This window comes from Eurosta solidaginis, chromosome 1, assembly GCF_040869045.1.
Source record: "Eurosta solidaginis isolate ZX-2024a chromosome 1, ASM4086904v1, whole genome shotgun sequence".
Classification (NCBI taxonomy): Eukaryota; Metazoa; Arthropoda; class Insecta; order Diptera; family Tephritidae; genus Eurosta; species Eurosta solidaginis.
The window spans coordinates 35,446,897-35,464,341 of NC_090319.1; the positions used below are offsets into that span (position 1 = coordinate 35,446,897).

At 37.8% G+C, this 17,445-nt stretch overlaps 1 protein-coding gene across 8 annotated transcripts in view; it reads left to right on the forward strand.

Moving 5' to 3' along the window:
• Positions 1-17,445, forward strand: part of Fer2 (48 related 2) — a 115,046-nt gene that overhangs the window by 89,627 nt on the left and 7,974 nt on the right. For 3 of the 8 annotated variants that reach the window (XM_067786250.1, XM_067786243.1, XM_067786259.1), the window contains 3 exons: positions 15,051-15,235; positions 15,310-15,592; positions 15,809-16,020. In XM_067786250.1, coding sequence (XP_067642351.1) covers positions 15,082-15,235; positions 15,310-15,592; positions 15,809-16,020 — 649 coding nt within the window. In that variant the 5' untranslated portion in view covers positions 15,051-15,081. Of the gene's footprint in view, positions 1-9,484; positions 9,699-15,050; positions 15,236-15,309; positions 15,593-15,808; positions 16,021-16,087; positions 16,299-17,445 lie in introns of those variants that run through there. The other 5 variants (XR_010953272.1, XR_010953273.1, XM_067786213.1 and 2 more) reach the window with 5 other exon arrangements.

Here is a 17,445-nt window from a genome sequence, read left to right on the forward strand (position 1 = left end):
ACCTAAATAGTTCAAAACAAAATAATGATGTGTAGTACCGGTTGTCTTGTGGGCCTCATTTAATCTGGTAGCTACCACTACGCTGATAGGAACTGTTTTCAACTGCAGCTAAAAACCTGCATGCGTATTAATTGGACTCTTTTTTCGTTCATAAAATTAATTACAAACTTTTAGATAAATAATGGGAGATCGTATCTTAAAACAAGTAAGGAAGGCTAAGTTCGGGTGTAACCGAACATTACATACTCAGTTGAGAGCTGTGGAGACAAAGTAAGGGAAAATCACCATGTTGTAAAAAGAACCTAGGGTAACCCTGGAATGTGTTTGTATGACATGTGTATCAAATGGAAGGTATTAAAGAGTATTTTAAGAGGAAGTGGACCATAGTTCTATAGATGGACGCCATTTAGGGATATCGCCATAAAGGTGGACCAGGCCTGACTCTAGAATTTGTTTGTACGATATGAGTATCAAATGAAAGGTGTTAATGAGTATTTTAAGAGGGCGTGGGCCTTAGTTCTATATGTGGACGCCTTTTCGAGATATCGCCATAAAGGTGGACCAGGGGTGACTCTAGAATGCGTTTGTACAATATGTGTATCAAATGAAAGGTGTTAATGAGTATTTTAAAAGGGCGTGGTCCTTAGTTCTATAGGTGGACGCCTTTTCGAAATATCGCCATAAAGGTGGACCAGAGGTGACTCTAGAATTTGTTTGTACTTTATGGGTATCAAAGGAAAGGTGTTAATGAGTATTTTGTAAGGGAGTGGGCCTTAGTTCTATAGGTGGACGCCTTTTCGGAATATCGTTATAAAAGTGGACCAGGGGTGACTCTAGAATGCGTTTGTACAATATGGGTATCAAACGAAAGGTGTTAATAAGTGTTTTAAAACGGAGTGGGCCTTAGTTCTATAGGTGGACACCTTTTCGGAATATCGTTATAAAAGTGGACCAGGGGTGACTCTAGAATTTGTTTGTACTATATGGGTATCAAACGAAAGGTGTTAATAAGTGTTTTAAAACGGAGTGGGCCTTAGTTCTATAGGTGGACACCTTTTCGGAATATCGTTATAAAAGTGGACCAGGGGTGACTCTAGAATGCGTTTGTACAATATGGGTATCAAACGAAAGGTGTTCATAAGTGTTTTAAAACGGAGTGGGCCTTAGTTCTATAGGTGGACGCCTTTTCGGAATATCGTTATAAAAGTGGACCAGGGGTGACTCTAGAATGCGTTTGTACAATATGGGTATCAAATGAAAGGTGTTAATGTGTATTTTAAAAGGGCGTGGGCCTTAGTTCTATAGGTGGACGCCTTTTCGAGATATCGCCATAAAGGTGGACCAGGGGTGACTCTAGAATTTGTTTGTACGATATGGGTATCAAATGAAAGGTGTTAATGAGTATTTTAAAAGGGCGTGGTCCTTAGTTCTATAGGTGGACGCCTTTTCGAAATATCGCCATAAAGGTGGACCAGGGGTGACTTTAGAATTTGTTTGTACTATATGGGTATCAAATGAAAGGTGTTAATGAGTATTTTAAAAGGGCGTGGGCCTTAGTTCTATAGGTGGACGCCTTTTCGAGATATCGCCATAAAGGTGGACCAGGGGTGACTCTAGAATTTGTTTGTAGATATGGGTATCAAATGAAAGGTGTTAATGAGTATTTTAAAGGGCGTGCGCCTTAGTTCTATAGGTGGACGCCTTTTCGAAATATCGCCATAAAGGTGGACCAGGGGTGACTCTAGAATTTGTTTGTACGATATGGGTATCAAATGAAAGGTGTTAATGAGTATTTTAAAAAGGAGTGGGCCTTAGTTCTATATGTGGACGCCTTTTCGAGATATCGCCATAAACGTGGACCAGGGGTTACTCTAGAATTTGTTTGTACTATATGTGTATCAAATGAAAGGTGTTAATGAGTATTATAAAAGGGCGGGGGCCTTAGTTCTTAAGGTGGACGCCTTTTCGAAATATCGCCATAAAGGTGGACATGGGGCGACTCTAGAATATGCTTGTACGATATGGGTATCAAATGAAAGGTGTTAATGAGTATTTTAAAAAGGAGTGGGCCTTAGTTCTATATGTGGACGCCTTTTCGAGATATCGCCATAAACGTGGACCAGGGTGATCCAGAACATCATCTGTCGGGTACCACTAATTTATTGATATATGTAATACCACGAACAGTATTCCTTCCAATATTCCAAGGGCTTTTGATTTCGCCCTGCAAAACTTTTTCATTTTCTTCTACTTAATATGGTAGGTGTCACACCCATTTTACCAAGTTTTTTTCTAAAGTTATATTTTGCGTCAATAGACCAATACAATTACCATGTTTCATCCCTTTTTTCGTATTTGGTATATAATTATGGCATTTTTTCATTTTTCGTAATGTCGATATCGAAAAAGTGGGCGTGGTCATAGTCGGATTTCGGCCATTTTTTTCACCAATACAAAGTGAGTTCAGATAAGTACGTGAACTGAGTTTAGTAAAGATATATCGATTTTTGCTCAAGTTATCGTGTTAACGGCCGAGCGGAAGGACAGACGGTCGACTGTGTATAAAAACTGGGCGTGGCTTCAACCGATTTCGCCCTTTTTCACAGAACCCAGTTATCGTCCTAGAATCTAAGCCTCTACCAAATATCACAAGGATTGGTTAATTTTTGTTCGACTTATGGCATTAAAAGCATCCTAGACAAATTAAATGAAAAAGGGCGGAGCCACGCCCATTTTGAAATTTTCTTTTATTTTTGTATTTTGTTGCACCATATCATTACTGGAGTTGAATGTTGACATAATTTACTTATATACTGTAAAGATATTAACTTTTCTTTTAAAATTTGAATTAAAAAAAAAATTTTTTTAAAAGTGGGCGTGGTCGTTCTCCGATTTTGCTAATTTTTATTAAGCATACATATAGTAATAAGTGTAACGTTCCTGCCTAATTTTATCATGATATCTTCAACGACTGCCAAATTACAGCTTGCAAAACTTCTAAATCACCTTCTTTTAAAAGTGGGCGGTGCCACACCCATTGTACAAAATTTTACTAGTTTTCTATTCTGCGTTATAAGTTCAACTCACCTACCAAGTTTCATCGCTTTATCCGTATTTGGTAAGGAATTATCGCACTTTTTCGATTTTTCGAAATTTTCGATATCGAAAAAGTGGGCGTGGTTATTGTCCGATATCGTTCATTTTAAATAGCGATCTGAGATGAGTGCCCAGGAACCTACGTACCAAATTTCATCAAGATACCTAAAAATTTACTCAAGTTATCGTGTTAACGGACAGACGGACGGACGGACGGACGGACGGACATGGCTCAATCGAATTTTTTTTCGATACTGATGATTTTGATATATGGAAGTCTATATCTATCTCGATTCCTTTCTACCTGTACAACCAACCGTTATCCAATCAAAGTTAATATACTCTGTGAGCTCTGCTCAACTGAGTATAAACAAGTAAGGAAGGCTAAGTTCGGGTGTAACCGAACATTACATACTCAGTTGAGAGCTATGGAGACAAAATAAGGAAAATCATCATGTAGGAAAATGAACCTAGGGTAACCCTGGAATGTGGTTGTATGACATGTGTATCAAATGGAAGGTATTAAAGAGTATTTTAAGAGAGAGTAGGCCATAGTTCTATGGATGGACGCCATTTAGGGATATCGCCATAAAGGTGGACCAGGGCTGACTCTAGAATTTGTTTGTATGATATGGGTATCAAATGAAAGGTGTTACTGAGCATTTTAAGAGGGAGTGGGCCTTAGGTCTATCGGTGGACGCCTTTTTGAGATATCGCCATTAAGGTGGACCAGAGGTGACTCTAGAATGTGTTTGTACGATATGGGTATCAAACGAAAGGTGTTACTGAGCATTTTAAGAGGGAGTGGGCATTAGGTCTATAGGTGGACGCCGTTTCGAGATATCGCCATTAGGGTGGGCCAGGGGTGACTCTAGAATGTTTGTACGATATTGGTATCAAACGAAAAGTGTTACTGAGCATTTTAAGGGGGAGTGGGCATTAGGTCTATAGGTGGACGCCGTTTCGAGATATCGCCATTAGGGTGGGCCAGGGGTGACTCTAGAATGTTTGTACGATATTGGTATCAAACGAAAAGTGTTACTGAGCATTTTAAGAGGGAGTGGGCATTAGGTCTATAGGTGGACGCCCTTTCGAAATGTCGCCATTAGGGTGGGCCAGGGGTGACTCTAGAATGTGTTTGTATGATATGGGTATCAAATGAAAGATGGTAATGAGTATTTTAAAAGGGAGTAATCCTTAGTTCTATACGTGGAGGCCTTTTCGAGATATCGCCATAAAGGTGGACCAAGGGTGACTCTAGAATGTTTGTACGATATGGGTATCAAACGAAAGGTGTTTCCGAGCATTTTAAGAGGGAGTGGGCATGGGGTCTATAGGTGGACGCCTTTTCGAGATATCACCATTAGGGTGGGCCAGGGGTGACTCTAGAATGTGTTTGTACGATATGGGTATCAAACGAAAGGTGTTACTGAGCATTTTAAGAGGGAGTGGGCATTAGGTCTATAGGTGGACGCCTTTTCGAGATATCGCCATTAGGGTGGGCCAGGGGTGACTCTAGAATGTGTTTGTACGATATGGGTTTCAAACGAAAGGTGTTACTGAGCATTTTAAGAGGGAGTGGGCATTAGGTCTATAGGTGGACGCCTTTTCGAGATATCGTCATTAGGGTGGGCCAGGGGTGACTCTAGAATGTGTTTGTACGATATGGGTATCAAACGAAAGGTGTTACTGAGCATTTTAAGAGGGAGTGGGCATTAGGTCTATAGGTGGACGCCTTTTCGAGATTTCGCCATTAGGGTGGGCCAGGGGTGACTCTAGAGTGTGTTTGTACGATATGGATATCAAACTAAAGGTATTAATGAGGGTTTTAAAAGCGAGTGGCCCTTAGATGTATATGTGAAGGCGTTCTCGCGATATCGACCAAAATGTGGACCAGGTGATCCAGAAAATCATCTGTCGGGTACTGCTAATTTATTTATATATGCAATACCACTAACAGTATTCCTGCCAAGATTCCAAGGGCTGGTGATTTCGCCTTGTAGAACTTTTTCATTTTCTTCTACTTAATATGGTAGGTGTCACACCCATTTTACAAAGTTTTTTCCAAAGTTATATTTTGCGTCAATAAACCAATCCAATTACCATGTTTCATCCCTTTTTTCGTATTTGGTATAGAATTATGGCATTTTTTTCATTTTTCGTAATTTTCTATATCGATAAAGTGGGCGTGGTTATGGTCGGATTTCGGCCATTTTTTATACCAAGATAAAGTGAGTTCATATAAGTACATGGGCTAAGTTTAGTAAAGATATATCGGTTTTTGCTCAAGTTATTGTGTTAACGGCCGAGCGGAAGGACAGACGGTGGACTGTGTATAAAAACTGGGCGTGGCTTCCACCGATTTCGGCAATTTTCACAGAGAACTGTTACCGTCATAGAATCTATACCCCTACCAAATTTGAGAAGAATTGGTAAATTTTTGTTCGACTTATGGCATTAAAAGTATTCTAGACAAACTAAATGAAAATGGGCGGAGCCACTCCCATTTTGAAATTTTCTTTTATTTTTGTATTTTGTTGCATCATATCATTACTGGAGTTGAATTTTGACTTAATTTACTAATATACAGTAAAGATATTAAATTTTTTGTTAAAATTTGAATTAAAAAAATTTTTTTTTTAAAAAGTGGGCGTGTTCTTCATCCGATTTTGCTAATTTTTATTTAGCAAATATATAGTGATAGTAGTAACGTTCCTCCCTAATTTTATCATGATATCTTCAACGACTGCCAAATTACAGCTTGCAAAACTTTTAAATTACCTTCTTGTAAAAGTGGGCGGTGCCACGCCCATTGTCCAAAATCTTACTAATTTTCTATTCTGCGTCATAACGTCAACCCATCGACCAAGCTTCATCGCTTTAACCGCCTTTGGCAATGAATTATCGCATTTTTTCGGTTTTTCAAAATTTTCGATATCGAAAAAGTGGGCGTGGTTATAGTCCGATATCGTTCATTTTAAATAGCGATCTGAGATGAGTGCCCAGGAATCTATATACCAAATTTCATCAAGATACCTCAAAATTTACTCAAGTTATCGTGTTAACGGACAGACGGACGGACATGGCTCAATCAAATTTTTTTTCGATACTGATGATTTTGATATATGGAAGTCTATATCTATCTCGATTCCTTTATACCTGTACAACCAACCGTTATCCAATCAAAGTTAATATACTCTGTGAGCTCTGCTCAACTGAGTATAAAAATAAATGTAAGGCGCGATAACCTCCGCAGAGATTTTAGGTCGTATAAAAAATGTAAACAAACGTCAGCTGTTTTGTTGCTTTCCTGTATTCACAATTCGCAATAGATTTTTGCGCTTTTATCTACAAATATTCACAACTATTGATTTAACTCGAGGTTGGTCACTCTGTGTTGGTTAAAACTAAAATGTCAAATAAAGCTATCTAGAAGATTAGTAACTTAATTAAAAATGGTGAAAACGGCCCTTAGCCACCTACATACATATTGTAACGAATTTAGGCAAACTCCTCTTATTTTACACCTTCTACTAACGTTTGTATCACTAAATTGTTGAATAAATAACTCCAATATTCAATAGTGCAAAATGGTCTTTATTAGACTATGTACTTTGAAAATACTCCACAATAACACTTATACTTCGCAACTGATAGCGTGCTTAAATCAAACTGATTGCTCATGCCGCAGCTGGTGTTGCTTTTATACTCTTCGGTTTCCTCGTTGGCATATTTCTAGGCGTTTCTCCTTCTAGAATTTACTAGTTCGCTGAAGATTGCATACTTTTGTGAGTATCTCAGAAATATGCATGTGTATGTGTGAGAACTACTTTGCTGATGATTGCATAGTTTTATGAGTATCTCTCCGCTGCTGTATGTGCATATGTGTAGACATAATGATTGATTTGTTTATGTAGATACAAGTGACTGCTTAGTATCAGCTTAGAGATGATAGTATCCATTAGTGTTGCTAATAGTCATCACAATATAGAGCTTTTCATATTCTAGCACGATGAAACCCGAAAGCGTCAAAATCTAAAAAGCCGTAATAATTTAAGTCGCCCCACAATGTGGCCTATATATTTTTATAGGGGAATACGTGGGATCTATTTGGAGCCAATTAAACAAAAAAACGAATTTTTATTTTTTTTTTTTGCAATACGAACTGATTTTGATTTTTTAGTGTTGCTTAAAATAAAGAGCTTTGAATGTCTTAAAAAAATTTTCTGATAATTTTTTGGGGCAGCTTACATTTATTTTAATTTTTTAATTATACCCGGCTGTACTTGTACACAGGGTATTAAACCATTGATTGGATAACGGTTGGTTGTACAGGTATAAAGGAATCTATATCTATTATAGACTTCCATATATCAAAATCATCAGTATCGAAAAAAAATTTGATATAGCCATGTCCGTCCGTCTGCCCGTTAACACGATAATTAGAGTAAATATTAAAATATCTTCACCAAATGTGGTACCAGAATAGATTGGTATTGAAAATAAGCGAAATCGGATGATAGCCACGCCCACCTTTTATATATATAACATTTTGGAAAACACATAAAACCAGATTACTTAATAAATAATACACCTAGAATGTTGAAATTTGACGTGTGGACTGCTATTGGGACTCTGATACAAATTTGAAAAGATATATTTAAATGGGCATGGCACCGCCCACTTGTGATAAAATCAATTTTACAAATATTATTAATCATAAATCAAAAATCGTTAAACCTGTCGTAACAAAATTCGGCAGAGAGGTTGCCATTACTATAAGGAATGTTTTGGAAAAAAATTTAATAAATCGGTTAAGGACCACGCCCACTTTTATATAAAAGATTTTTAAAAGGGTCGTGGACGAATAAAATAAGCTATATCTTTACAAAAAAAGAGCTTTATATCAATGGTATTTCATTTCCCAAGTGGATTTATAACAATAAATAGGAACAATTTCAAATTTTAAAAAATGAGCGTGTTGCCGGTTCTTTTATGACTAAGCAATTTTCTATGTTTCGGGAGCCATAACTAGAAGAAAAATTAGTTCAGAATAGAACCATATGTAATGTATTATTGCGTAGTCTTGTAACAGCATTTCAAGTGTACAGCTGGGTATGTAATGTTCGGTTTCACTCGAACTTAGACTTCCTTACTTGTTTTTATATATGTTTGGGCTTGAAACTTTTTAAACGATAGAACCCAAAATAATAGAATAAGAAGACAACGATTTGCTAAATTTGAAAAATTTGCAAAAAACTAATGCAATAATTTACCACATATTTTTTTTCTTCAAAGTTCGAAAAAATTGGTACAAGAATCATTTAATTTATTTAAAACAAAAAAACGCAAGAAAAAATTCTAGTTTTCTGCCACGCTATGCGTTCATTTTTCGGTCATACCTTTTGCACAGGCCTTTTACCCAACAATGACAACCCTTTTACCAACTTTGGTGGATTTTGAAGGCATCAAGTTTTCCGAGTGGGTAGCCTTGACGTGAAAGCCCCATATATGAAATTTAAGGGCGAATTAATGGTGACTTATAACCATAAAGCCATAACCAGATAAAACAGCTGATCACACCTACTTTATGGAAATCAATGTAATCGAGTTAGCGTTATGGTATGGCACCATTAATCGATTACATTGATTTTCATAAGGTAGGTTCGATCAGCTGTTTTATCTGGTTATGGCTTTATGGTTATAAGTCACCATTAATTCGCCCTTTAAGTATAATGAGATACGGTAGTTGTTTCACGCCGTTCCCAGTATAAATATTTTTAAGTAGGGTTGCCACTTTGTATGTATATCAGCTACCATTATAGAGCTTCTTATAATAGTTTAACCTGTTAGGAGGAGTTGTATATCTAGACAACCGCTTACAACGTTTTAACTAGGTTTTTAGTTACATATTTGAAAATTAGGTGGGACTTGCCGAAATATTTGTGATTGTATAAGAGTTGCCACGTATGGCTCTCATCCAACCTTTTTATAATAATCAAACAAAAAAAGCAAAAAAGAGTATGAAAATACAAGGGCCACCCTGTATTCACATAGTTTAAGCCCCGCCCATTAGTCTACCAACAATATCATCAAAGGATAGGTTAGCCTTCAGCCATCATTGCAATTATTTTAAGGGTGACTGCACATAAAACATATCCTTGCATACACATACACACATACACCTATGTCCTTTTCACTTTTCACATAGAGCAGCACATCAAATGCAGAGATTTGTTCAGATTTTAATGGGATTTTAGAGTACAACATAAAATTCCATAATACCATATTTGATATGCACACTGCACTTGGACCAATTACCCGATATATAAAAGGATATGAGCTCACAGGATGTGATTTAATTGTAAAATTTCTTATTGGTGTACGGTTGTGCGGTGCAGTGAATTTAAGTGAACGGAAAAATTAAATAAATTTAACTGAAATTATTTTATGTGTAGTATTCATTAAAGAATACAAAGTGAATAAAAATTTAAATAATTTAGCTGGAGAAAAACTTTATTTGCAAAAATTCATAAAATCTGTTTTCAAAGAAAAATGTCGCGCAATCAGCTGCCAGATTCTTCATCTTCGCCTCCAATAAGGTTAATACATTTTGTTTAATTAAAAAAATATTGAAAATATTTTTAAAGCTTCAAAAGAACTGAATGAAGCAGCAGCCCGAATTTAACAATCCACACAGAATAACCTCATTACGGATTTTAAATTCTCTAAGAAGAAATTCTCTTATTTTAAATGTTCAGAGAAAAAAAAAAATTGTTGAACAGGTATATCGAATTACAACCATGCCCACTTTTTCGGTATCTGAAATTTCGAAAAATGGTATAATTAATTACGAAATACCGACCACTTGGTGAAATTTAGCTTTTGAATTGATTTTACCACAAAATATTCAAATTATGTAAGGTGGGTGTTGTACCGTCCATATTTAAATGTTTGCATGCCTTAAATCAAAATCCATTTGAAGATATCATTTTGAAATTTTTCCATCTTCATCATCGCCGTGAAGTGTTTAATTGCCGCCCAACTACTTTAGGGAATGTGGTCTATGCGTAATAAGTCACGCCAGCAATCACTGTTTTACTCTAACCGACGCCAATCAGAGGAATCAAAGGTATTAACTCTTCCTCCACATACCTGCCCAAACTCAGTTAAGGGTCTTCCTATTCCTCGGCTTCTAAGTACAGGTGTCGACCTGAATACTTTCTGAACCTAAGTGTCTTCATCCATTTGTATAGCATGATCTAGGCAGCTCATATAGCTCATTGCTAGACTTTTCACACACACCGATTTTTGAATTAGTTCCGCAGCAACTGTGAACTAAGTATCAAGACATTGCACGATATGTCGGCGCCATGTCTGAAGTCTCTTTTAGTTTCGATAGGCTAGGTGTATTTTCAATTTCGCCCAAGCTGGTAGTGTGGCTCAACGTCACTTGGCACTGCTGCATACGTTTTGCCCGGAAACCAAATACAGACACATGCGACATAAAGAACGCTCTTTTCTGTGCTCTCGAAAGCGTCCTTTAAATCAACGAAGATGTGTTATTTGCCAAAACTTTTTTCAATTTCGGTTTTTGGGGTATCACGATCTATGGAAGATTCACCACGTTTGAAGCTGCGCTGATAGGATCCTTTCAGTTCATTAACTTTGAGCTTTAGTCTTCTGTGTATTGGGCATTGCCTTACTTGTGGATTGAGTAGAGGACATTGAAATTTGAATTTTGAGGCGAGCGTTTGTTCGAAGATAATCCAGCAGCTCCGGCGGCTTGGTTATTTTTTAATGTGGAAATCGCAACTCGTCATCGTCGGGTGGTCAAAGACTAATTCCACCGCCTTCAATTGTGGGCTCGGGTTTGTCATTTTCTCTGGGTGTTTCACAGCTGCCCCAGTTTAAGAAGGCAGAGAAGAGTTTTGTCCATAATTTAAACTCTCTCTACACATCGGTTACCTGGTTCTGTTTTTGTTTGAGTTCTTCTATTGCCAAGTGTTGTTGCTAAAATTTTACGGCTATTATCTCGTTCTCCTTGCATTCACTTCCTTTGTGAGTTAGTAGTTCGAGCTCTTGCCATTCACGCCTTTCTGTCTATACATGTTTCGTTATGTAAAGACTCGTCGCTTCTTTTTTCAACTCAGCGGCGGCGAACACTTCTTTCTTAAAAAGTTTTCACCCCTGGCAATGTCAATCAGCCCCACAGCAAACTCGCCGTGTCCACGGTCAGGTACGTTAATGTACCCCTTCTGGCGTACTATCAGGCGCGAGTCGTCACAGCTTTGCTGGTTCCCTATTGCACTTATGTCGACGTAATTTTGCTAGTTTTTTATCGCTGCGTTGGAGTACTTGAGTTGGCGCACTCTCTCTTTGGTGTCGAAGTAATGGCGTTTCATTCTCATCTTAAGGCGCTGCCAGAGCGTCCAAGCGAAGCAACACCACCAAAGCGTTTATGTAAATCTACCTTATTTCTGCTAGCTTGTATTGTTAGCAGCGCTCTCTCACAGCATCGCCGTACCTTATTGGAGGGTCTGCCATGCTAACTGGCATCGACGTAACTCTGTTGAAGAGTTTACTTGTTTCCATGTTTCGCGGACTCACGTTTATTATGTTAGCATAGCCTACCTCCGACCTCGGTTCCGTTGGATAAATGTATCTCTGCTTTGTAATCCGTCTTGCCTACTTGCCTTGTTAGTGCTCTGCAACGCTTCTTGCCACGTCGTAGCTCTGTCGCGTCAATGTGCGCTTACTCACGTTCGACTGTGGCTTATCGGCATAGCGTAACCTTAAGTATATAATGGGCAAAGAAAGCTTACAGAACCTAAGTGCTACTCTCCAGCTCACATCTTTTCTAAATTGTGATGTTTATTCTTGCTCTTGGTGTTGCTAGCCGACATATTGGGGCTGGTTATTGCTATGGTATGTCGTATTGTGTGTATGGGACATAAGTTGGAGTTGGATGTTGGGTAACAATAGAACCTTAGTGCGCATCTAATTGACAATGTACTCATTGTTTAGTCTGGCTAGTTTGGTACTTAACTGTAATTCAAGTTGATGCATTGCATTTATGAAATGGAAAAAATCGACTCCAGTCCAACTTCAATAGCCTTTTACAAGACTTTCTAACATGACAGATTCTCCTTAAATATTCAACCCTCAATAGGAGGAATTTTTTTCATGGATTTTTTACTTCCGTTTAGTAGCTCCGTTTTACTTTGGTTAATAGTTAGGTTAGGTTGAAGTGGCCATTGTGGTACCACAAAATAATACCATTACCTCTCCTCTTCGAACCAGTTGGAGGACCTGGTAAAGGATACCAAGTCTTTGATGTCGTACTCCACGACCTGGCGTATATTGTACATACGCACTGTTCCCAGGTATCCAGTTAGATTTTCCCAAATGTTCGACACCCTCGGCTTTGTACACATTTATCGTTGGCTTCACGTCACATATACTATTTAAGCATTAGCTTTCATGTAGCAAAGTGTATATGGGGTATTCCATCCCATTTCGACCAATTTTGAACCCGACCCCTTTAGAATTGGCTGAAAGTTTTTCCTCTTTTTCTAGCTTACGAAAGACGTTTTTCAGAAGTTTTTCAAATTTTTTCATCCAACTCAAAAAAAGTTATGAATTTAAAAAAAAACACCGTTTTTGCTTTCAAAATGCTAGAACTTTTTCAAAAATTGACCGTTTGGAATCTTTTTTTTTTAAATTTGTTTTTAAATGTACTTTTCGGAAAAAATTCAAAAAAATTTTTAAAGTTTTTTTTTGTCATTTTTCAGTTTTTTCGAATTTTTCCCTTCTTTTTTTTCTCATAGAAAACTTCAATCAATTCTGCAATCATCCCCACTAATCCCGGAGTGGGCCGAGAATTTTTTTTTTTATTTAATTGAAAAAAAAACTTTAAATTTTTTTTGTATTTTTTCCGAAAAGTACATTTAAAAACAAATTTAAAAAAAAAAAGATCCCAAACGGTCAATTTTTGAAAAAGTTATAGCATGTTGAAAAAAACACCGTTTTAATTAAATAATTAAATAAAAAAAAAAAAATTCTCGGCTCACTCCGGGATTAGTGGGGATGATTGCAGAATTGATTGAAGTTTTTTATGAGAAAAAAAAGGGCGAAATTCGAAAAATTTCGAAAAACTGAAAAATTACAAAAAAAAAACTTTTAAAATTTTTTTTGAATTTTTTCCGAAAAGTACATTTAAAAACAAATTAAAAAAAAAAAAAAAATATCCCAAACGGTCAATTTTTGAAAAAGTTATAGCATTTTGAAAACAAAAACGGTGTTTTTTTAAAAATTCATACTTTTTTTGAGTTAGATGAAAAAATTTGAAAAACTTCTGAAAAACGTCTTTCGTAAGCTAGAAAAAGAAGAAAAACTTTGAGCCAATTCTAAAGGGGTCGGGTTCAAAATTGGTCGAAATGGGATGGAATACCCCATATATAAGCGTTCTTTGCCAAGAAAAATCGACTTTATCCTGCTCTGCCTAGCAAGTTCGTCTGCAATACAGTTATCCTCGATGTATCCGTGTCCCGGGATTCATTTGAGGTATATACGGTGCTGTTGTGCCATCTCCTGAGAAGAGACTTGGCTGTCGCTAAAAAAATAAAATTGCCGTGCCAAAAGTTTGTTTTCCCTTCCAAACCGTGGCTTCCATGATTGCTAATACCTATGCCTGGAATATACTGCAATGATTTGGAAGTTTAAAAAAGTACTGGAGGTATTGAATAGATCCCTGTGGGGATTGAAACCACTTTTAATTTTATATATAAAGCTTTTATTCAATAAATAATACGCCTAAATGTATGCTTCAATATCTTTTTAAATTTTTCATCATCATGAAAATTTTTGAAAATTGAAAAATCAATATTGAAAATTAAAATATTGATAAAACATTTTAAAATTACAAAGTTCAAAGTAATTAAAATACAAAGTTAAATAAAAATAATAAGAACTCTACAATCCCTCCTATAATCCTACCGTTTAGATTAGAACCATCGATGTATATAAAAATGCTGCAGTCAGCAGCGAACCAATTATCCCTCTGTTGCTGTCCGCCACTGTTGAGGTCACACAACGGTTTTTGCATCAAGAAAACTATAAGTGTGAAGTATGGTTTTAGTATGCCAGCGGGCCGACCCTTTTAAGTGCAGGGCTGAAGTTGCTATAACTTGGTATCCTACTACATCCAATTGTATAATATCAAGAATTATCTAAAGACCTTAGCTCTGAGCACCACTTATGCTGATCAGACTTGATCTGTGCACTTTTATCAGCAAATTTATGTTTGACGCCTTACTCAGGGCTGACCACCACACGACTACTCCATACAGCAATATGCTTCGATTAATCACGATATAAGTCCATCTGTCATCTGTCCCCATAGTTTGGCGTAGACGTCACAATCAGATTGGGCGAGGTTGAAAGAAGACGAGAGTTACACATGAACCAAGCGCAGTGCTGCAGAGTGTTGAAGATCATGTGGAGTGACTACAACCTTAGACAATCAAAGTTACTCTTATTATTGCAAAGAGGCGCCTGTAGGCTCATAATGGGTTTCTGAATGGGCACTGCCTTACGTCGTCGTATGCTTTTAAATAAAGAAGGAAACGATCGAATATGTTTTGTGCTAGTACCCTACGTTCGCCCCGCTTAGACTCCACCTATTACAAGTGAAATAGCTATCAGGTCTAGAAGCAGCAAGTAGTAGTCCTGGTTTGGTCGTTGAGCAAACTGACTCATTCAGTCTATGCACTATAGACTCATTTAGTCTATGTGTGGTCCTCACAGACCGGCCAGTTCAACCTAGCCTAACCGTGTATGACATATTTTTACATTACACCAGATTTGGTTCAACTTAAGTAATTCCCTCTGTCCGTATCAATTCCAATCTAGCCACACAAATATTTAATCTTATACCCCCTTCCTTTTTACAGCCACCTCTCATTTCATAACTTCGACGATGATATGATAAACGATTTGCCATCCTGCGTTTATGCTGGTGCAGCAGCACATCACGTGAGCAACGCAGCAGCAGGTGGCCTAGGCGCTGGCAGTGGTAATTTACGTATGAGTGCAAGCAATTTACGTCAAATACAACAACAATATTTACATCATACGGGTAAAGCTAAATTAATAATAAGTAAATCGATATATCGGCTAATATTTCAACACATTTGGTTTATTTGTTTATAGAAAATCTCTTGGACTCATCAACCGGCATGTCACTTGCCTCCGCCAGCTCTTCCACTGGTTGTGGTGGTGGTGGTGGTTCTGGTGCCGGCAGTAATGCATCTCTGCTATGTAATAGTCCAAATGCAAGCAGCAGTAGTGTGGGATATGGCAATGGGACTGCGGCAGCTGCGGGTGCTGGTGGTGGTGGCACATCAACAACACCATACAAATTGCAGCGCCAACAAGCAAACGTACGCGAGAGGAAACGCATCCAGAGGTCGGCACCAACTGGGTACACTAAATGGTCTATTTTCTTCTTTTTTCATCACAATTAGTTTTTGCTTAGACCTTACAACCTACACTTGCACATATTACATTTCTTACATTTCCAAAACAACAAAAAAATTTATTTAATAAATTATTAACTGCAATCGCTAAAGTTGATATTTCTCCTCAAATTTTTTCATGTCATCCGCTGCTTCCTTTGCTAACATCCGTCGGCTGCATTTGACATCTACAGTAGCATAAATTCAGCCTTCGACGAGCTGCGCGTTCATGTGCCTACATTTCCATATGAGAAACGCTTAAGTAAAATTGATACTTTACGTTTGGCTATTGCTTACATTTCGCTGCTTCGCGAGGTTCTACAGACGGACTATGATCCACTCACCTACGTGGAGAAGTGTCTGCGCGGTGAGATTAAGGCAGATCGCGCAAATTGGAATACGAGTGGTGAGTTCATGAATTTTTCAAAATAGTTACGTTTTTTAAGTATAATATGTTGCTGTTGTTGTTGTAGCAGCATTCATTATATAACTTGGATTTTCCGATAATTAATATGGCGGTAGCATGCTCGCCGACCACACCAAAAGTCCTGGGTTCAAGGCGCAGGAAATGTAACATCAAAATCTTTTAAAAAAGCTGTTTTCAAGTAAACAAAAAAACTGTCTAAGTCGCGTCGCCCGTCAGCAGTGGTTTGCAAACACTCGCATGCCCTTCGAGAGTGTCAGGTATGAAGTTCTTTTCCAATAAGATATCGCCTAGCTAGCAATTATTAAACCACTCACCTTCATTTATAAACTTAAGCCGAAGCGAAAGAAAAACTTCCCTTACCTAAGCCATCCTCATTCATTGACAGTTACCCTAGACGATTTTGTACGATAACAAGCCAAGCTATTCTGTTTCTCGATAACTGACGCCAACTGGGAGCGCTAATGGTGATCAAGTTACCCACCACCAGTCTCTCTTCCAGCTTAGTCGAGGTCTCCCTCTTTCTCAAATAACCAGGTGTCGATAGAAATACTTTCTGAGCTTGGTTTAGCCAGCGAAGCTTTTGAGCTTTTATTCGCTGAGATATGTTGATATACCTCCATTTCTCGCTGTCGGCATCACGAACAGGACCATAAATCTTTTGCAGAAATTTTCTCTCGAGCAATTCAAGAGCGTTCCCATCGTCCCTTAACATAGTCTATGCTTTCGAGCCATACATCAGGACAGATATGATGAGAGACTTATAGACGTGACTTTGTTTCGTTGAGAGGTGAAATTTCGTTTAATTGCCTTCGCAGTCCCAAGTATCACTCACTTGTTGGCAAGAGTTATTATCCTTTCGATTTCTAAGCTGGCATTGTTTTCGATGTTAGTTGGGTCAGTTTAATATGTGCATCGTCCATCGGTGTATCACCAGATCATCTCACTACCATAGGTAATCGAGATAATGAAAGCTTTCTTTTTGGTGATTCGCCAGTTGCTAGCGGACTCACCGGAGGTCATATTCCACATTTGCCGGCTCTGATTATTTCTGAGAAGCTCTGTAATCAAATCGCCTAACAATGATATTGTACCGGGTCCATAGATTTTTTGTACTCTCTGACTCCACATCCGGAAAACACATCCACTTACGGCAATAGTCAACCGCATCCGTTAATTTTGCTATTATCACCGGCTCCACTCATCTCGATTGAACTATAATATACCGGAGTTATCGGTTTTGGTGCATTCACTGCCTCCACACCATCCACTAATGAACTTATGTCAAAGCATTCTACCGTTGTGCCGTACTCGCCAACTTCCCTAATTGTGGCCACATCCATCAACGATGATTCATCACGTTAATCCTAAGAAACTAGAAGGGATATTTGAAATAGGAAAAAGAAC